Source organism: Stegostoma tigrinum, chromosome 42 (assembly GCF_030684315.1).
Source record: "Stegostoma tigrinum isolate sSteTig4 chromosome 42, sSteTig4.hap1, whole genome shotgun sequence".
Classification (NCBI taxonomy): Eukaryota; Metazoa; Chordata; class Chondrichthyes; order Orectolobiformes; family Stegostomatidae; genus Stegostoma; species Stegostoma tigrinum.
In genome coordinates, this window is record NC_081395.1 from 9,247,583 (window position 1) to 9,269,691 (window position 22,109).

Consider the following 22,109-nt stretch of genomic DNA (forward strand, 5'->3'; position numbering starts at 1 on the left):
GTCGGTGCCAGTGGGAGGGAGATGGGGAACCAGGGGAGAGTGGGTGCCAGTGGGAGGGGGATGGGGAACCAGGGGAGAGTGGGTGCCAGTGGGAGGGGGGGGCGGGGAACCAGGGGAGACTGGGTGCCAGTGGGGGGGGGGGGCGGGATGGGGAACCAGGGGAGAGTGGGTGCCAGTGGGAGGGAGATGGGGAACCAGGGGAGAGTGGGTGCCAGTGGGAGGGGGATGAGGAACCAGGGGAGAGTGGGTGCCAGTGGGAGGGGGGGTGGGGAACCAGGGGAGAGTGGGTGCCAGTGGGAGGGGGTTGGGAACCAGGGGAGAGTGGGTGAGAAACAGTCCCTGCTGACAAATTCAGCCTGAGACGAAGCCTTGGAAACAAGACAATTTTATTCTGTACGATCCTGCAAGAAAGGGTGTCTGCCAGACAGGCTCACCCCACAAAGCATGTTAAACATTCTTATACAGTTTACAAGTCCCTGCTCCCATTGGTCTTATCCTATCATTCCCCGTCCTATCGGACAGCCCTTGTTTACTGTTCCCTTTCTGCCGGCCGAAGGCCCCATTCCCTTGTTTACTGCATTCCTAATTTGCTATCCTAAAGAGCGCTAGACATGCTGTACGTGTGAATCGTCAGGTTTGCAGAAATAAGCCTCTGCTACAACACCCTTATCTCTACCATGTCCTTGTCTGCAGAAAGAATATTTCTGGTCGTGCTAACTGCCATCTTTGCAGAACCAAATCTCTGGTTAATGATAAACTGCTGCTACAAAATCTTGTGACTATAATGTTCTTCTTTTACAAGACCCCACCATTCACCCTTACCTGCAGAAACAACATTTCTAATCTCTCACAAGTGGGTGCCAGTGGGAGGGGGACAGGGAACCAGGGGAGAGCGATTGCCAGTGGAAGGCTCCAGGGGAGAGTGTGTGCCAGTGGGGGATCCAGGGGACAGTGAGTACCATTAGGAGGGGGGGTGGAGGATGCAGGGGAGAGTGAGTGCCGGTGGTTGGTGGGGAACCAGGGGAGAGTGAGTGCCAGTGGTTGGTGGGGAACCAAGGGAGAGTGAGTGCCAGTGGAAGCCTCCATGGGAGAGTGAGAGCCAGTGGAAGGCTCCAGAGGAGAGTCAGTGCCTGTGGTGGCTGGAACCAGGGGAGAGTGAGAGTCAGTGGGAAGATCCAGGGGAGAGTGAGTGCCAGTGGGAGGGGGGTAGTGAACCAGGGGAGAGTAAGTGTCAGTGGAAGGCTCCAACGGAGAGTGGGTGCCTGTGGGAATATCCAGGAGGGAGGGATTGCCGGGGGGGAGGGGGGTGTGCGGAACCAAGGGAGAGTGAGTGCCAGTGGAAGGAACCGGGGTTGGGGGGGAGAGAGTGCCAGTGGGAGGGGGTTGGTGAACCAGGGGAGAGTGAGTGCCAGTGGATGGCTCCAGGGGAGAGTGGGTGCCAGTGGGAAAATCCAGGGGAGAGTGAGTGCCAGTGGTGGGGGTGCAGAACCAGGGGAGAGTGAGTGCCTGTGGGGGATCCAGGGGACAGTGAGTACCATTAGGAGGCGGGGTGGAGGATGCAGGGGAGAGTGAGTACCAGTGGTTGGTGGGGAACCAGGGAAGAGTGAGTACCAGTGGGGGGCGTGGAGCGGAATCAGGGGAGAGAGAGTGCCTGTGGGGATCCAGGTGAGAGTCAGTATAAGTGGGAGGGTCCAGGGGAGAGTGAGTGCCCTTGGGCGGAGGCGGGGGAGATATCCAGGGGACCGTGAGTACCCTTGGGGGGATCCAGTGGGAGGATCCAGGTGAGAGTGTCAATGGACATCAGTCAGAGCATCCAATGGTGAGCAAGTGCCAGTGAAGTCATCAAGTGGTGAGTGGGTTCTGGTGAAGAGATCTAGTGGTAAGGGTGTGCCAGTGAAGGAATCCAGGGGAGAGTGACTGCCAGTGGGAGGATCCAGGGGAGACAGAGTGACAGTGAGAGCATGCAGTGGTGACAGTGTGCTCGGTACTAAACCCAGTGATGATTGTGTGCCAGTTAGAGGATACAGGGAAGATGGCAGCGCCAGTGAGGGGGTCCGGTGGTGGGTTAGTGGCAGTGAGAGAATCCACTGATGGGGGTTAGCTCCAGTGCGAGTTGCGCCCGTGAGATGCTCCCGTGGTTATGGCAGGATGAGTGAGAGGATTCAGTCGTGGCGTCGGTGCCAGTGAGAGGTTCCCGCTCAGTGAGAGACTGTCGAAGTGCCATCAGTGGTAGTGTGATGGTGAGCTCTGGATATTAAGTCCAGAGTCCACATCAATGGCTCACTGTTGATGCCCTGGCCATTGGGAAGGCCAGTGGCAACGTTTTGCATTGCTGTGGGTTTTGTTTTTAATTTGTGGGACGTTGGCGTCGTTGGCTATGCCCAGCATTTATCTCCCCCCTTGAGAAGGAGCTGCCTTCTTGAGCCGCTGCAGTCCGTGTGCTGTGGGGAGACCCACGATGCCCCTTAGGGAGGGAATTCCAGGATTGTGACCCAGCGACACTGAAGGAACGGCCAATATATTTCCCAGTCGGGATGGGGAGTGGCTCGGAGGGGAACATGCAGGGGGTGGTGTTCCCATGGATCTGCTGCCCCTTGTCCTTGCTGCCATCTAGTAATGGCAGTACCAGTGACACTGTGGAAGAGACAGCAGAAGGGTGGGCCAGGAGCGTACTGCCATCGATTACAGGGATCCAACTGCGTTGTCGTTGCAAAGAGTGGGCTCCTGATAGCATCGCTCGCGGAAGGTCAGCGGTGACATTACTGTTGGTTAGAATTTAGTGACCGTAAGCTAAGCCAGTGGTAACATCAGGATCTAGTGGTGACCTAACCGGTGGTGGGAATCTCATGGTGACGGCTGTGCCCGTGGGAGATGTAGGTGCAAGATCTAGGACAGTAACGTGGGTCGAGTCAGAGCTGGTAGTGACACTGGCTCTAACAAGGCTGCCAGGGGTGTACCAGTTTGGAAAGGCAAACCAGGGCAGGACTGATACGCTTAATGGCAGGGTCCCAGGGAGTGTTGCTGAACAAAGAGACCTTGGGGGGGGAGGGGCAGGTTCATGGCCCCTTGAAAGTGGAGTTGCAGTGAGGAAGGTGTTTGGGACGCTGGCCTTTATTGGTCAGTGCGTTGAGTCTAGGAGTTGGGAGGGTCATGTTGCAGATGTACAAGACATTGGTTAGGGCCACTTTTGGAATACTGCCTTCAATCCTGGTCTTCCTGCTACAGGAAGGATGTTGTTCAACCCGAAAGGGTTCAGAAAAGATTTACAGGGATCTTGCCGGAGTTGGAGGGTTTGAGCTACAGGGAGAGGCTGGGGCTATTTTCCCTGGAGCGTTGGAGGCTGAGGGGGTGACCTTATAGAGGTTTATAAAATCATGAGGGGCATGGATAGGGTGAATAGACAAGGTCTTTCCCCCAGGGTAGGGGAGTCGAACACTAGAGGGGCATAGGTTTATGGTGAGAGGGGGAAAGATTTAAAAGGGACCTGAGGGGTAACTTTTTCACGCAGAGGGTGGTGCGTGTATGGAACGAGCTGCCAGAGGAAGTGGTGGAGGCTGGTACAGTTACAACATTTAACAGGCATCTGGATGGGTGCATGGACAGGAAGGGTTTAGAGGGGTATGGGACAAACGCTGGTGAATGGGACTAATTCAGTTTAGGAGACCTGATCAGCATGGACAAGTTGGGCTGAAGGGTCTATTTCTGTGCTGTATACCTCTATGACTCCTGTGAGGTCGGCGTGAGCTGGGGACTCTGCCGTGGGGCCTGTTAAAAAGTAAGGCTGACCACTTGTGCCGTAGCCGGGACAACAGGTGGGGGACTGACTGGCAGCGTGAATGGGTGCAGGGGGGGTCCCAGTGGCCCCTGCCGCGCGCCCGTAGCAACCCCCACGGCAAAGCTAGGTTCCAGTTCGATGTTGTCGGCATGTCGGCATTGTAGCTCCCAAAATGCTGCTGTACCATCTGTGTTACAGCCAACAGTAACCTCTACAAACATTGTAGGTATTTCTCTCCAATGCATTTATTGTTTCAACATTTAGCAAAACCCCTGTAACTCGAGGCAACTTTTCTACGACATGCTCAGTACACTTACACATCAACAATATTCCACCACCAGTGTAAAGACCATTTTTCCTGTCCTTGTGTTCTCAACTATGGACGAAATCAGGGGCGGATGGGAAGCAGGGAAGAACTGGTTAAAACGCCAGCATTTGCCGTGGCACATTTTCAGAAGCGGGAAACCTGGTACCCCAAAACATCAGCTTTTGTGCTCCTAAGACGCTGCTTGGCCTGCTGTGTTCTTCCAGCCCCACACTTTGTTAACCCAGGTTTACACAGTTGGTTGTCCCAGCAGGAGGTGAGCAGGAAAGCTGGGGCCTGTGTGGGCGCAATTTTCTTTTTTCCTTTATTCATTCGCGCGATGAGGGCATTGTTGGCTAGTCCAGTATTTCTTGCCCCATCCCTAATTACCCAGAGGGCAGTTAAGAGGTAACTGCATTGCTGTGGGTCTGGAGTCACATGTAGGCCCAGACCAGGTAAGGATGGCAGTTTCCTTCCCCAAAAGGACATTAGTGAACCAGATGGGGTTTTTGTCCCCCCAACAATTGATAATGGGATCATGGTTATCATTAAATTCTTAATTCCAGATATTTTATTGAATTCAAATTCTACCACCTGCCGTGGGGGGATTTGAACCCGGGTCCCCAGAACGTTACCTGGGTCTCTGGGTTAGCAGCCCAGCATTAACACCACTAGGCTATCGCCTCCCCCTCTCTAAAGGGGAATATGGCCAGACACAAGCAGCTGATTGGTCCGTGGGCTAGTCACCAGGTAGCAATGACAATACGATGGGCTGAAGAGTTGAGAGTGAGATGTGGTTTGGGCAGAAGTGATTGGGTCTCTGAAAGGGAAGCTACTTCGTGGACCTGTAGTTTCAAACAAAACACGGCTCAAACGTGATGATATCCAGTTTATTTCCCCTCAGGAGGTGCCATAAGCCAGGATTTAATAAGTCAGACACCCTTCTAAGTGCAAACCAAAATCGACCCATTCCAACTATGGTGAGTATTTGCAGAAGGAACGTCTAGAAATAAGGTTCTTATTAGCAGAAGGGTTATTTTAATACATCCCTGACTGAACTAGCAATTAGTGTCTACCCTATTCACCCTGAGGGCACGAGGAATTAACCATATTTCGAAGAGTCAGAAAGGCAACAGATTTCCTTCCCTAAGAAGGGACATTCAGGGGCCTTCAGAGATTATGGGAACTGCTGATGCTGGAGAATCCGAGATAACAAGGTGTGGAGCTGGATGAACACAGCAGGCCAAGCAGCAGAGGAGCAGGAAGGCAATTTTCTGATGAAGGGCCTAGGCCCAAAACATCTTCCTTCCTGCTCCTAAGATGCTGCTCGGCCTGCTGTGTTCATCCAGCTCCACACTTTGTTAACCAGTCCCACCTGCCTGGTCCCGGCCCATATCCCTCCAAACCTTTCCCTGTTCATGTCCTTATCCAAATGTCTTTTAAACGCTGTAACTGTACCCATACCCACCACTTCCTCTGGAAGCTCATTCCACACACGAAACACCCTCTGTATTTAAAAAAAAGTCCCTTACGTCCTTTTGAAAATCTTTCTCTTCTCACCTTAAAAATATATCCCTTATTCTTGAAAACCCCCCCACCCTAGGGGGAAAAAAGAATACACCATTAACGCCATCTTTACCTCTCATGACTTTATAAACCTGTACAAAGGTCACCCCTCAACCTCCCACGCTCGAGTAAAGAAACTCCCAGCCTCTTCTTCTAACTCAAACCCCTCCATTCCCGTCAAAATCCTGGCAAATCTCTTCTGAACCCAATCCAGCTTAATATCCTTCCTAAAGCAGGGGGATCAGAACTCATGTAGGCTGCTGGCAACTTTGGTTCTTATGGCAAATTCAGAATAAGTGAAAGTGTACTAACGAAAGGTTCGCTATCCGAAGAACCAGGCTCAGTATCTGCTTCAGGATTCAGTGCTTTGTACTTGAGTCACTTTACAGTTTTAACGCCAGGCTCTGTAACTAAACAGCAAACACGCAATGCCAAATTGGATCATGGTCTGAAATCCCCTGCGATGCTCAGCAAACTTATCACCATTAACATCGAAGCCACAAGTCAGCAAGGCACACCGCACCGCGTTCGTTTGGAGCCCAGTTCGAGAGGAAAGTCTCCCAACACAGAGTGAGCGAAAATTCGCACAATTCGAAACTTGGGCGGGCTCCAGCTCGTGTGTGGAATCGCTCCGAGTGACGGCGGGGAGACACACGGGGACAATCCTCTTCGAGGTTCCAGTTCCCCGTCCCGGTGGCTCGCGAGCATCAGGCCACGGGAAACAGCTGGGATCCGCCCAGGGGACCGAGAGGGCACGTGGCTTGGTTCGGAATGTCCGCTCGGGCTCGGTGCTGACTGAATGGCCTCGTGGTCGGTGGGAGGAGCCAGGAGGAGGGGGAGAGGTGTCTAAGAGGGACAACAGAAACAGCAGCGCGCACGCCGTCAGTACACGTACGGGAAGATGCGGTACGGGACGCGTTTGCAGTAGGTGTTCCAGGCCGAGCCATACTTCTTTCGGCATTGGTGCTCGTCCCTTGCCTCACGGTGGATCAGTAAGGCTGTGAAATAAATAACGTAGAAGTACGGGAGAACGTGTCCGAAGCCTGCGTGGGAGAGGCGGGGAAAACACAACACAGGGAACGTCATCCATGGGAATTGCAGCATCTCCTCGACCGCTCCCAAAAAAACCCCACAGGCATCTCAATAATTTCCGACACCAACAGGCCGAGGGATAGTCTCTGCCCAGGACCACGAGAAACTACAGAAGGAGCTGTGCACAGCCTAGACCATCACAGAACTCAACCTCCCCCATCTGTTTACTCCCGTTAATTGAAACCAGGCACTTAGACACTAGGGTATTCGGCCCTTCGAGCCAGCACCACCATTCATTATGATCATGGCTAATCATCCACAATCAGTATCCTGTTCCTGCCTTATCCCCATAACCCTTGATTCCGCTATCTTTAAGAGCTCTATCTATCTCTTTCTTGAAAGTGTCCAGAGAGTTGGCCTCCACTGCCTTCTGGGGCACAGCATTCCATATATCCACCACTCTCTGAGTGAAGAAGTTTTTCCTCAACTCTGTTCTAAATGGCCTACCCCTTATTTTTAAACTGTGTCCTTAGAGACTAAAAACAAATTAAATTTAAATCTGATGGTTTTGAGAACCTAGGACCATTCTTATTGTCAAAAACTAATAGGCTTTCAAGGGTATAAAGGAAGAGGGTGTTTGAAAGGCAGCCAACATCAAAGACCCCTCCCTTACCAGGGTTATAATCTCCTATAACCTGTTCCATCAGGCAGAAGGTATAGAAGTTCAAACACACGCTCCAACAGGTTCAGGAACAGCTTCTTCCCAGCTGTTATTGGACTGATGAACGGACTGTCTAACTTCAAATAACATTGACCCTTGCTCTGCCCACCTCCTGTGCAGTGTAACCTGTACACCTCACTCTGCCTCACTGCTCTGTAGTGCCCTTCTTTGCACGCGTTCAGGCAGCTCATAGCAAAACAAAATTTGTCACTGTGCTTAGGTATACACGACTACAATACATCAAATTCTCAGCCCCACCGTTTGTAGCCCAGCAATGCTTAGGCTAATTGTGCCACAGAAAATCAGAAGCAGAGTTTAATCAGAACGCCAGGCCAGGGATGGAAGCTTCCTAATCTAAAACTGACTAATCACCACCCCTTTAGAATAAGCTCAGTGCAGAGGGAAGGGGTTAAAGAAAGTAACTTCCACAGTGACAGCCCAACAGAGTCCAGGCATTACCCCGCCGCGGTGTTACTGAACTGTAGAGTTTTTTTAATGCATCTGCCCCAGCGCTTCGACACTGCTGCCTCACGGCGCCAGGGACCCGGGTCAAATCCCGTCCTCGGGCGACTGCGTGGAGTTTGCGCATTCTCCCTGTGTCTGCGTGGGGTTTCCTCCGGGTGCTCTGGTTTCCACCCACAGTCCAAAGATGTGCAGGTTAGGCTGGGTTGGCCGTGCTAAATTGCCCATAGTGCCCAGGGATGTGCAGGTTAGGGTGGATTGGCCGTGCTAAATTATCCCATAGTGCCCAGGGATGTGCGGGTTAGGGTGGATTGGCCGTGCTAAATTGTCCCATAGTGCCCAGGGATGTGAGGGTTAGGGTGGATTGGCCGTGCTAAATTGTCCCATAGTGTCCAGGGATGTGAGGGTTAGGGTGGGTTGGCCGTGCTAAATTGTCCCATAGTATCGAGGGATGTGCGGGTTAGGGTGGATTGGCCGTGCTAAATTGTCCCATAGTGCCCAGGGATGGGCAGGTTAGGGTGGATTGGCCGTGCTAAATTGTCCCATAGTGCTCAGGGATGTGCAGGTTAGGGTGGGTTGGCCGTGCTAAATTGTCCCATAGTGCTCAGGGATGTGCGGGTTAGGGTGGATTGGCCGTGCTAAATTGTCCCATCGTGTCCAGGGATGTGCAGGTTAGGGTGGATTGGCAGTGCTAAATTGTCCCATAGTGCTCAGGGATGTGCGGGTTAGGGTGGATTGGCCGTGCTAAATTGTCCCATAGTGCCCAGGGATGTGCAGGTTAGCGTGGATTGGCCGTGCTAAATTGTTCCATAGTGCCCAGGGATGTGCAGGTTAGGGTGGATTGGCAGTGCTAAATTGTCCCATAGTGCTCAGGGATGTGCGGGTTAGGGTGGGTTGGCCGTGCTAAATTGTCCCATAGTGCCCAGGGATGTGCGGGTTAGGGTGGACTGGCCGTGCTAAATTGTCCCATAGTGCCCAGGGATGTGCAGGTTAGCGTGGATTGTCCATGCTAAATTGTCCCATAGTGCCCAGGGATGTGCAGGTTAGGGTGGATTGGCCGTGCTAAATTGTCCCATAGTGCTCAGGGATGTGCGGGTTAGGGTGGATTGGCCGTGCTAAATTACAGGAATAATGTGGGATGCTCTTCCAAGGGTCAGTGCTGACCTGATAGACCAAAAGGGCCTCTGTATACACTATAGGGATTCTGTGAATCTAAATTGCCTCACCACATACACCACTGGGTTGAAAAAAAAACTGATTGAATGGGTGGGGTGACTCGTGGCAAAGTTAGCACCTTCTCCAGTCTGTAATCATTAGACAACCTCTTACCTAATGTTACAAAGACCCTGCCCCTCACAGAATGACCCCCCTCCCCATCTCAGTAGGTTACACCCTGACTTTGTATTCCACAGGAGTTGCGAAGTCAGATATAGGTACTTGAGGATTGGGAGGCAGGACGTTAGAATTTGATGTTTGTAAAATGATAGCGGGAAAGAGTACGTGGTCCCTTTAAAAGGTGATGTGTTTTCTCTAAGCTTGGCGATTTTTAAAAAGTGCAAGCAGCAGCCGGGACAGAGAGTATCAAAACTTTAGCAACCCAGGCAGTGGTCCTGTTTTGTTACCAAGGCAACCACTTTGAATAATAGCCAATTAATTGAAACCAGGCACTTAGAGACCAAAAACCAATTAGATTTAAATCTGATAGCTTTGAGAACCTAGGACCATTCTTATTGTCAGAAACCAATAGACCAACAAGGGTATAAAGGAAGAGGGTGTTTGAAAACCAGTACAAGAGCAACTTCTATCTAATAGAGCTAACAAACCATCAGCTCTAAAGAGAAAAATCATTGGTGTATATCATCGATATAATGGAGTAGCAGCACTTTCAGCTAATATTCCAGGCTCAAGAATTCAACGGAGAGACACATTCCAGACTGAGGATCAGCAGACAGGGTCCGGTACATTCCAGAAGATCCAAACTGGTCCTAATTTTGAGGAGATTAAGTTTTAATTTTTTTTTATTATTTTGGTTGGTACAAGTGGGACTCGTATTTATTGGAACAGCATACCATTAGAATTTCGTCTTATTCCGGAATCGTTAGTCGTTAAGGGGAAATTGTCCAGTTTGTTAGGCCTCCTGTTAATTTGTTCACTGTTTCAAGTTAGATAAGTAAATTGTTACTTGTCGATTAGAGTGATGGTTAGAAGTTCATTTCATTTCAGCTCCCCTTTATAACAGAGTGGGTGGCGAGAGGCAAGTTACACCACTTCACACACTTCCTTTAACAAATTATGAGGCAAGATGAGCGTCTCTGGGTGTTTCAATTTTACTTATTGGGGTGGGAGAAGGGAAGGTACAACAAACATAACAAATTCCCCCTTAACTACTAACTATTCCCGAATAAAACAAATTTCTAACGGTATGCTGTTCCAATAAATACGAGTCCTACTTCTAACAACCAAAATAATAAAAAAAACCTAAAGCTTTAATCTCACGAAATTTCGTCCAGGTCGGATCTTCCAGAATGCTCTGTGCCCTCTCCACTGATCTGCAGTCTGGAACGCCCCTCACCGTTGAATACTTGTGTCAGGAGTATCAGCCAAAAGTGACGCTATTCCTTTATTTCGAAGGTGGTTTTCCTGATCCAGCAGTAGTCCCGGATGGCTGACAGGAATGGGGAAGGAAGGGGATAGATATCAATTCAATGGGCCGAACGCTCCTACACTTTCTCTGGTCACGCGTTAAACCCCACCCCGGCTGCCCAGTTCCTCCCGAGTGGTCTGGACTTTTTTTGACTGGTGCGATTCCCAAAAATCGACCCGTCCTTCCAACACGCCCCCAGGGGACTCACCACAGGGTAGGGACCAGGTCAACGCCATGATCAGATCCCCAAGGTAGTTTGGATGTCGCAGCAAGCCCCACCAACCTGATACCAAAAGCTGCCTCCCGGTTGCCGTGGGGATTGTCTCCAACGCTGAGAGTGAGTTTGAGGAGCGGGGGGGGGGGGGGGAGAAATAAAACAAAAGTTTAAGCTCAGCGAGCAGCAGAAGCACGTCACGGCCCAACGCCCCAGCCCCAAACCTTCGTCACCAAAAGCAAACCCTTCTTCCTGCACCCACCCCCCCACCCCACGAGTTCCTGCCCTCCTTTTCAAAACCCTGAAAGGTTTTTCTGGCATCTCCTCCGTCCTGAGGGTCCTAGTCAGTTTGTAGATTGGGTTGTTGGTGCCACAGTCGGTTGGCTCGCTGGAGCATTCGTTCGTTCGCTTGCAGACATTTTGTTGCCCTGGTCAGTGCGGCCCGAGATGAAACACGGGTGTTTCCTCCGCCCGGTATACGTAGAAATCTACTCAAGAACTTCAGAGACCTACAGCAGGCACAAACTGGCACGCAAAGGGGAGAACCTACACCAAACTGACAGAGCGCTACCCGTGAGCAACTCCACTTCCTACCCCCAGAGTTTAAAAACCAGGCGGGAAAACACACCGGCGCTTCATCGGACACCGCGCTGGCGGTGTCACCCAGCATGGTAATGAAACATCTGCGGAACAGCAAACCAGCCAGCCAGGGCATCTCTTTTATCACCCCCCCCCCCACCGCAACCACCTCCTCCAGCCACCCGAGGTAGCTACACAAATTCTGGTCTCGGGCATCACAGAGTCACACAGCACGGAACCAGTGCTGACCGTAATCCCCAAAACTAGACTAGTCCCACCTGCCAACTCCTGGCCCATATCCCTCCAAACCTTTCCCTGTTCATCTACTTAACCAAATGTCTTTTAAATGCTGTAACTGTACCCACACCCACCACTTCCTCTGGCAGCTCGTTCTATACGGGCACCACCCTCTGTGGGAAAAAGTTACCCCTCAGGTCCCTTTTAAATCTTTTCCCCTCTCACCTTAAACCTATCCCCTTCTAGTTTTGGGCTCCCCTACCCTGGGGGAAATGATCTTGGCTATTCACCCTGTCCATGCCCATGATTTTATAAACCCCTCCCCTCGGCCTCCGACGCTCCAGGGAAAATAGCCCCAGCCCCATTTAGCCTCTCCCTGTAGCTCAGACCCCCCGGTAACATCCTCCTAAATCTTTTCTGAACCCTTTCTAGTTTCACAACATCCTTCCCTATAGCAAGAGGACCAGAGTTGACCAAGAAAGGCAAGCACGCTAAACGCCTTTGTCACGTGGGGGCACCGTCCCTCATGCCCCTCGATGCAGAACCGCCCGATACGTACCAGCCACTTTGGGATCGTTGGGGTTCCTGCGGAAAGTGTTCTTCTGGGAGTTGGCACTGCGAAATATAAAATACCCAAGAGCTGAAATGCAAAATAAAACAAAAAAGCATTACTGTAGTCCCTCGACGCAAGGCCAGAGCAGTGGAATATTCACGCCAAGGGCGCAGATGATCGCTGGGGACATTTCCAGCGGCTCACCCAGTCACTGCAGATAATCATTGCTCCAAGCTTATTCAACCAGAGATCCTTACAACAGTCCATTTCTCTAAATCCTTCCCTGGCCCAGTCTCTTAAAGAGCGTTTTAGCAGTCGAAAGCACTCCCTTTCTCACCCTGCCACCTGTTGGTTTGTACTCTAGCACAATTGCCGAGTTCTTGTAAGGTGAAAGAAAAAGGACATTTGGTCGATGCATTTCAGCTTGCACTCATTAGGACACCTTGCAAGAATACCAATTTAAACGGAGGGGGCGGGGGGGAAGCCACCGTTTATTTCATATTCCCAATTTGCACTTTCATGTGCCACTTCCTCAAACAATTAGTCATGGAAAACGTGGACATTGCTGAAGAAAGATATCTTAAATCAAAGCTGTTCAACTCATCAGGACAGTTTGCAAGAATCCCAATGGGGCGAGGGGAGGGTTGGAAATCCAACCTTTACTTGATATCCCCAATTTAGACAAATATTTGTTAAGTTCTGTGCTACCAAATGACGAATTAAAGGGGTGCGATACAGAAGGAAATTCCTGGTATTCACAATCTAGCCACCCCAAACCACATCTTCTATCCATCAGTAGCATTCACGGGATGGGGCCAGGACAGCATTTATTGCCCCATTCCTAATGGCCCAGAAGGCAGTGAAGAGTCAACCGCATTGCTGTGGGTCTGGAGTCACTTGTAGGCCCAGACCAGGTAAGGATGGCAGTTTCCTTCCCTAAAGGACATTAGTGAAACAGATGGGGTTTTTCCAACAATCGGCTATGGATTCTTGGCCATCATTAGATTCTTAACTCCAGGTTTTTAACTGAATTCAAATTCCACCACCTACCAAAGGCTGGATCTGAACCAGGGTCTCCAGAATGCTGTCTGGATTAATGAGCTAGTGATAATACCACGAGGCAATCGCCTCCCCCGCAATGATCTGACCTCAAGGGCTATACTGTGCTAGAGCTACTGCTGCATATTAAACTAAAGCTGGAAATTTTCAGCAGGGGTTCACACTAAAATGATTAAGTAAAATAAGAACTATCCGAGTGCTGCACGATCGTTATGCCTGCTCCAAAGGCATTTGGCGCGCTTGCCTTCGGTACATGTGACAATAATAAATCAAATAAAGTCAACTCAAATGTTACAACAGATCACAACGAAGTCAATGCAGAGAAAATGCAACCGTGGAAACTGTGGCCAGACCATACTTCGATCAACATTTGTTTGATGCTACCCCGGTATTAGAAAAAGAGTTTAGCCCACCCACCTTTATCACTCACTGAACCAAAGTCGCTGGAAAAAAGCGCAGCAGGTTCCGCGAAGGAAACAAAACCAGTTAATGGTTCGGGTCTGGCGACCCTTCCTCAGAACTCTCAGGCCACGGCCGAGGAGCTGGGACATCATGTCGTGGTTGGACAGGATGTTGGAGAGACAGGATTCGAACCCGGGTCCCTGGATTAACAGGGATAATGGGAACTGCAGATGCTGGAGAATCCGAGATAACAAAGTGTGGAGCTGAATGAACACAGCAGGCCAAGCAGCATCTCAGGAGCACAAAAGCTGATGTTTCGGGCCTAGACCCTCTCTGATGAAGGGTCTAGGCCCGAAACGTCAGCTTTTGCGCTCCGAAGATGCTGCTTGGCCTGCTGTGTTCATCCAGCTCCACACTTTATCTCTGCATTAACAGTCCAGTGATAACATACCACTAGGCCATCGCTGCCCCCCTACAGCGTGCAGAGCTCTCGGACTTGACAAAGCTGCACAGCCAGTACATCTGCTTGTTGCCTTTAGCGGTGAAGAGGAGCTGATTGAGGGGGCAGGACCCACACTCACCATTCAGGAGGACGATGCCCGCCGCTGCAGCCGGTGTCAGCTCCTGGGGGTGGCCCACCAGGAAGTGGGCCTGCAGACTGTACGTGAACGGGACCCACGTCAAATCCCCGAACGCCAACATGAAGCCGAAGCCATCGTTCATGATGTCCATCGTGGTCAGTACTGCCTCCTGCAGGGAACCACCAGGGTTGTGGGGGGTGGGGGGGGAGAGAAAGAAACCTTTGAATCAAACAGGTAGGCCCCAGCTCCTCGAAAGGGGACACTTCAGTCACAAACTCCGACCCCGCAGCATTTCGTTTGGCCTCAGCGTGGCCTATCTGTACATCGCCTCCCTCCCATCGCTCTCAGCGCCCTCGGCCGACAGCAATCCGCTTATCCCGTCGCATCTTTCCAAAATGCAACGAGAGAAGGGTCCTGACTCTACCAGGTTGCCCGACTCCCGTGGGTAAATAACCCGGCCGGCCACCCACCCCTGACCCTGCTCACCTCGTGCCAGAGGGCGTCCAGGACATACAGGAGCTGGAAGGCATTGACGAGAATCATGGCCAGCGACGGGCTCCCTCGCAGCTCCCACTCCTTCGCCAGCATCGCCAGGTTGATGACCAGCTGGAACGGAGAGCTGAGGGTCAGCGACGATCACAGGAAGGGGAAGCCCTCCCCTCCTCGCCCACTCCACACCCCACCCCTCAAAGTGCCGAAGCCTCCCCCCGCAGCTTCCCAAACCCAGCCTTCTTTCAGGCGAGAGCTATCACGTTCTGACATGGCCACTATCTGGGATATTGAACGAACACCGGTCCCATCCGGAGCTGACCTCATAGGACCCTCCCGGCACCGCTGGGGCAAATAGTTTCCACAGATTGAAAGGGGGGGCGCGGGTTCAGGAAATGTGTGAACAGAACAAAAAGAAAATTCTGTACTGTTGAAAATCAACCACGGTTTAAAAACATAAACGGCCCAACACACATGGGCACACCGTTCTGTCAACTGCACCAGCTGCTGACGAGAGACAGGCCCTCAGTGAGGGCATAACCCCCCTGAAGGGAGAGGTGCCCCTTCACTGAGAGACAGCCGGGTTCCATCCCGCATGGGGTTGCTCTTCGCCTGCTCTAACCCTTGGTTCTGTCCGGGGAGTTACTGGAAAACGGAGGCTCGCCTTCAAACGCAAATCAGCAAATTCAGGCGCGTCGCGCTCGGGCAGGCGACGCCAACAGAACAGGCACCTTTCCCAGGATTTACAGGGCACCAGCCACAAGGGAGAGGCTGGAAAAGACAGAGATAGATAGGTTCTTGATGATCAAGGGTTAGGTCGGCACAACATCGAGGGCCGAAGGGGCTGTACTGTGCTGTAATGTTCTATGTAAGGGTTACGGGGAGAAAGCGGGAGATCGGGGTTAGGGAACCATGACTGGATGGTGGAGCAGACTCGATGGGCTGAATGGTGGATTGGCCGTGCTATATTGTCCCATAGTTCCCAGGGATGTGCTAAATTGTCCCATAGTGCCCAGGGATTTGCGGGTTAGGGTGGATTGGCCGTGCTTAATTATCCCATAGTGCCCAGGGATGTACAGGTTAGGGTGGATTGGCCGTGCTAAATTGTCCCATAGTGCCCAGGGATGTGCAGGTTAGGGTGGATTGGCTGTGCTAAATTGTCCCATAGTGTCCAGGGATGTGCGGGTTAGGGTGGATTAGCCGTGCTAAATTATCCCATAGTGCCCAGGGATGTGTAGGTTAGGGTGGATTGGCCGTGCTAAATTGTCCCATAGTGCCCAGGGATGTGCGGGTTAGGGTGGATTGGCCGTGCTAAATTGTCCCATAGTGCCCAGGGATGTGCGGGTTAGGGTGTATTGGCCGTGCTAAATTGTCCCATAGTGTCCAGGGATGTGCGGGTTAGGGTGGATTGGCCGTGCTAAACTGTCCCATAGTGCCCAGGGATGTGCGGGTTAGGGTGGATTGGCCATGCTAAATTGTCTCCATAGTGCCCAGGGATGTGCGGGTTAAGGTGGATTACAGGGGGGTGGGTCAGGGTGGGTGCTTCGAGGCTGGTTGTGGACTTGTTGGCCCGAAGGGCGTGTGTCCACATGGTGGGGATTCTATGATAGGGTTTGGGGGCAGAGTGTTAGCGAATGACTGCTCAGTTGAGGGTGCTGCTGCTCTGGCTGGAGGATTTCGGCGGAGGAGGCACCAGACCAGCGTGCTGGCTTACCCAGCCGATCAACCCAGGCCGCAGCTCGCAGAAATATTTCAGGTCGAAGCTCCCAATACGAGGGTTCAGCTCATGGCCAATGAAGAAGTCGTAGAGGGGGTTACCTGAGAGGAGAAAAGGGCAGGTTGTGGGCACTTTTATCCCATCTACCCCCAACACCCCACCCCATCCGAACACCGTCCCCCCACCCCATTCAGTCCAAACACCACCCCCCCCACAAACGCTGCCCCCAACCCCGCCCAAATGCCACCCTCCACCCCCGTACCGCCCAAACCCCGCCCCTGCCCTACTCCACCCTGCCGAGCCCAAACACCGCCACCCTGCCCCACCCCCGCTCAGCCCAAATGCCGGTCACCCCACCCACCCCGCTCCACCCCCGCCCCGCCCAAACGCCAACACCGCCCCACTCCTCCACCACCCCACCCAAATGCCATCCACCCCCATACAACTCCGTTCAAGCACCACCCCCAACCCCACTCCATCCAAACGCCACTCCCCCAACTCGACCAGCCCCCACCTCACATTGTCCCGATGCCCCCCACCAGACTCCCCGCCAACCCCTCACCGTCCACTACACCACCCCCCCACCCCCTTCATTCAGCAGTAACAGACCGACCCATCACCCCTCACCCTGGCTGCACCTTTCGGCCCGGCCCACCCCCCCCGCCCCGCCACCGACAAACTGGGACAAACAAACCGGCAAACGCACCCCCCACCCCCGCAACACCGCCCACCCACCAAGAGCCTGCTGCGAAGTGAGAACAGATGGCGGTGGGGGGAGGGTTTCAGACGGGCGTGGGACGAACACTGGCTAACGGGGCGGGGGTCAGATCAAGACCTTTGGTCGGCACAGCACGGGTGTGTTGGACACCCACCTCCCCCACCCCACCACCTCAACGGAGCGAGAGACCCCGGTTCACTCCCACCCTCAGGCGACTGTCTGTCTGCAGTCCTGACCGAGTCTGGGCCTACGCGTGACTCCAGGCCCACAGCAACGTGGTTGACTTGAACACCCTGTGGGTAATTCGGGAAGGGGCAATAAATGTGCAATGAGCCAGCGACACCCCCAATCCCGTTAGTAAATTAGCAAAACCCCTCACCATGGTTTTAAACCACCTCCTCGCGGTTCAGGTCTCTCGCATCAACATCCTTTGGGTGACCATCCAGACAGGTCAGCATGGAATGTTTCCTTCCCCTTTATTCATTCACGGGATGAGGGCATCGAGGACCAGGCCAGCATTTATTGCCCCATCCCTGATTGCCCAGGGGTCTGGAGTCACATGTAGGCCCAGACCGGGTAAGAATGGCCGTTTCCATCTTTAAAAGGACATGGGTGAACCAGATGGTTTTGCCCCCCCCTCCCCCACAAAGGATTCACATTCATCATTAGATTCTACACACTATGGGACAATTTAGCACGGCCAATCCACCCTAACCTGCACATCCCTGGACACTATGGGACAATTTAGCACGGCCAATCCCACCCTAACCTGCACATCCCTGGGCACTATGGGACAATTTAGCACGGCCAATCCACCCTAACCTGCACATCCCTGGGCACTATGGGACAATTTAGCACGGCCAATCCACCCTAACCTGCACATCCCTGGACACTATGGGGCAATTTAGCACGGCCAATCCACCCTAACCTGCACATCCCTGGGCACTATGGGAACAATTTAGCACGGCTAATCCACCCTAACCCGCACATCCCTGGGCACTATGGGACAATTTAGCACGGCTAATCCACCCTAACCCGCACATCCCTGGGCACTATGGGACAATTTAGCACGGCCAATCCACACTAACCCGCACATCCCTGGACACTATGGGACAATTTAGCACGGCCAATCCACCCTAACCTGCACATCCCTGGGCACTATGGGACAATTTAGCACGGCCAATCCACCATAACCTGCACATCTTTGGACTGTGGGAGGAAACCGGAGCACCTGGAGGAAACCCACGCAGGTACAGGGGAGAATGTGCAAACTCCATGCAGACAGTCACCGAGGGTGGGATCGAACCCGGGTCCCTGGTGCCGTGAGGCTGCAGTGCTAATCACTGAGTCCCCGTGCTGTCTTCGCTTACAGTGGCCCTGCTTTCCCGAGGTGATGTCCGGAGCGGGGGCGGGGTGGGGGGGTGCGTTCATGGAGTAAAGGGAACCTGGGGCGGGGGTTGGGTTGGAAAAGAAAAGGGAATGGAGGTGGGGGGAGAAACAGAAGGGAATAATTTGGACCGGGGTACAAGCTGACACGTCATCGCATCCCTGTAGAACAAGCGCAGGGGAGAGGGCGTGCACAGCGGGCCGAATGGACAACCCACCTGAGTTTCCGCCAGGAGCCAGCGCTGACTCGGGCACACAGAGCGAGCGGGCATACAGGAAGACGGCCAGCGCGAGCGAAGAGACAGCAGCGGCGACGGCCAGCTGCACACACCCGTTGTAAACCGCACTCAGCTGCAGAACCCCAAAGGCCACTCCAGCTCCAACCAAGAGGGATGTGATGGCAAAGGCCTGCAGCCCTGTGGGGGGGGGGGGGGGAAAGGTGACACCGACAGAGTTCACGTGTGAGAGAGAGACGGGCACAGAGACACAGACCACAGCTGTGCCACTGTGCGCCTGAGGTTGTTCCTCAACAGACAGACTTCCCCCGTCCGGTGTCTTGGGACACCCCCCCCACCTCTCCATTGGCCTTCCTCACCGCCCCCCACCCACCCCCCCCTCCCCCAGTCTGGCCAGCAGTCACTGCCCCGCCATCACCGAAACAGTTTAGGGAAAAGCAAAGTTATTCCACCCAAGTGGAAGCTCTCTTGTGGTGCGGAGGTAGTGCCCCTGCCCCTGGACCAAGTGACCCAGGTTCAAGTCCACCTGCTCCACAGGCCTGTAGAAACATCTCTGAATAGGTCGAGTTGGAAAAAAAAAATTGGGGAAAAAAGTTTTGGGGGTCCTCTGGTGGCACAGTGGTACTGTGGATGGTGAATGAGGCCTCTTCTGGGGGTATTATATGAAGTTCTTGTTACCCTAATATACTTGGGGCATCCTGTACATAAAAAGGCAGGACAACCAGGGACTATTTCCCAGGGCAGAAATGGCTAACACGAGGGGTCATAGTTTTAAGTTGGTTGGAGGAAAGTATAGAGGGGATGTCAGAGTCGGGTTCTTTACACAGAGAGTTGTGAGAGCATGGAATGCGTTGCCAGCAGCAGTTGTGAAAGCAAGGTCATTGGGGTCATTTAAGAGACTGCTGGACATGCATATGGTCACAGAAATTTGAGGGTGCATACATGAGGATCAATGGTCGGCACAACATCGTGGGCTGAAGGGCCTGTTCTGTGCTGTACTGTCCTATGTCCTATGTCCTATCCTTGAACCAAGAGACATGGGTTCGAATCCCACCACCTCCAGAGGCACGTAATAACATCTCTGAGCAGGTCGATTGGAAAAATAAGTTCAATTTTAATTTTTAAAATAGTATGGCCCTGGTGTAGACTAAAGGTAGAGCCCCTACCCCTGGACCAAAGAGGCTTGGATTCAATTCCCACCTGCTCCAGAGGGGCTTATAAATATCTCTTAACAGGTTGATTGGGGGAGGGGGTGCAGGGAAAAAAGTGTTTTAAAAATTTGGGGCCCTCTTGTGGCACAGTGGTACTGTCCCTACCCCTGAAGCAACAGGCCTGGGTTCAAGTCCCATTAGTTGCAGAGGTATGCAGAGTCATATACTTTGGAAGGATCCTTCGGCCCAACCTGTCCGTGCTGACCATAATCCCCAAACTAAACTAGTCCCACCTGCCTGCTCCTGGCCCATATCCCTCCAAACCTTTCCCTGTTCATATTCTCATCCAAATGTCTTTTAAACGCTGTAACTGTACCCCAATCCACCACTTCCTCTGGACGTTCATTCCACACATGAGCCACCCTCTGTGTAAAAAAAAATTCCCCATGTCATTTTTAAACCTTTCTCTTCTCATCTTAAAAAAATACCCCCCAGTCTCGAAATCCCCCCCATTCTAGGGAAGAGATACCTGCCATCCACTTTATCTATGCCTCTCAGTGTCTTACAAACCTCTACAAGATCACCCCTCAACCTCCTAGGCTCCAGTGAAAAAAGTCCCGGCCTCTCCTTAGAGCTCAGACACTCACTAATGTCTCTGAACAGGTTGATTATGAAAATAGGTTAAATTAAAAAAAACCCACCAAGTGGGGGGCACTCTTGTGGTGCAGAGGTAGTGCCCCTGCCCCCGGACCAAGCGACCCAGGGTTCAAGTCCCACCTGCTCCAGAGGCATACAATAACATCTGAGGGGACTGATTAGGGAAAGAGGTTAATAAATGAAATAATTTAAACTGAAGTGGAGACTTCAGTCACCTCTCTGCGAAACAGGCGGTGACGGCAGCTAGAGGGGGGTTCAGATGAAAGTTTCCAGGAACGGAGGGATTGAGTTAGGAGGAGAGGCTGGATAAGCTGAGACATTATCTCCCCACCCACACCCCACCCATCAACCCTGTGTCCTTAGAGGTCTATAAAATCACGAGAGGCCTATGTAAAGGTAGATGGCCGACAGCTTTTCCCCAGGGTAGGGGAGTCTAAAACTAGAGGGGCATGGGTTTACTGTGAGAGGGGAGAGATACACAAGGGTCCTGAGGGGTAATTCTATCACCTGCCCCACCCCCCCCACACAGAGTGGGGTGAGTATCTGGAATGGCCTGCCATAGGAAAGGAGTACAACTTTGTTATTTAGGAAACATTTAGACAGGTTTGAGGGGATATGGACCAAACGCAGGGTAAATGGACCCAGTTTCACTGCAAAAGCCGGGCCAGTACGGGCCGAAGGGCTGTACGTCTCTACGACACCATGGCTGAGAGATTGAGGAAACCATGCCTGCGCTCTCGCGAGAGTCAAAGAGTGATCTCAACTGAACCTTGCAAAATTCTCACAGGGCAGGACAGGGGTAGATGCAGGAAGAAGATTTCTCCTCAGATGAAGAGTCTGTTTCCAGCTCTCGGCCCATAGCAATGGAGGGGAGGTGCGGGGGATTTGATCAAAACTCAAAGAATACCCAGAGGCCTGGGCAGAGCACACGCAGAGAAGATGCTTCCACAAGTAGGAGAGAGACCAGGACCGTGGGGCACAGCCTCGGAGTGAAGGGACTGAGACGGGGAGGAATTTCTTCAGCCAGAGGTTGGGGGGTGACTCTGTAGAGCTCATTGCCGCAGAGGGCTGTGTGGGGGGGGGTCGGAGGTCAAATCATTGATCCTGCTTAAGACAGAGATAGAGAGCTTCTTGATTGGTCGGGGTGGGGGGTTAAGGGGAGAATGGCAGGAGAACAGGCTTGAGAAACAGCAGAGAAAGCTCGATGGGCCGAAAGGCCTAATTCGGTTCCAAAGGCCAATCCAGGTGAATCTCTAAGTGTTGTTAAAGTGTGAGAGTGAATTCCAGGCAGCCACTAGCCTGATCATCTTTCACACCTCTATCAAGTTTCGTACTGTTCCCAGCACGACCTCCTTGACTCGGTCCAATGAAGAGGAGAGTCACAAATTCTCTCCTGAGGGATCAGATCCCATTGACCGAGATCCCCAATTCAGTTTGTTAAACTGGGCCGATCGGGGAGCCCTGGTTGACAAGGTAGAGTCAGAGAGCCTCCCAGAGCTTTTTTTTTGGGGGGGGGGGGGGTGTCAGTGCCCACGTACCATGCACGTGCATATAAGCAGAGACTTGGCGATGAGACACTGTCCGCTGTGCAGTCGTGTCACCTTCGTTACCAGCTGATCGACCTGG

General features: G+C 52.5%; 1 protein-coding gene across 1 annotated transcript in view; it reads right to left on the minus strand.

Annotated features, from left to right (window-relative positions):
- Nucleotides 1-4,004: 4,004 nt before the first annotated feature.
- Nucleotides 4,005-22,109, minus strand: part of tm7sf2 (transmembrane 7 superfamily member 2) — a 25,682-nt gene continuing 7,577 nt past the window's right edge. The window contains exons 5-11 of the mRNA XM_059641492.1: nucleotides 18,658-18,855; nucleotides 16,333-16,436; nucleotides 14,616-14,735; nucleotides 14,130-14,298; nucleotides 12,094-12,174; nucleotides 10,713-10,835; nucleotides 4,005-6,688 (exon numbers count right to left, since the gene is read on the minus strand). Of these exons, the coding sequence (XP_059497475.1) occupies nucleotides 6,528-6,688; nucleotides 10,713-10,835; nucleotides 12,094-12,174; nucleotides 14,130-14,298; nucleotides 14,616-14,735; nucleotides 16,333-16,436; nucleotides 18,658-18,855 (956 nt within the window). The 3' untranslated portion in view covers nucleotides 4,005-6,527. The remainder of the gene's footprint in view (nucleotides 6,689-10,712; nucleotides 10,836-12,093; nucleotides 12,175-14,129; nucleotides 14,299-14,615; nucleotides 14,736-16,332; nucleotides 16,437-18,657; nucleotides 18,856-22,109) is intronic.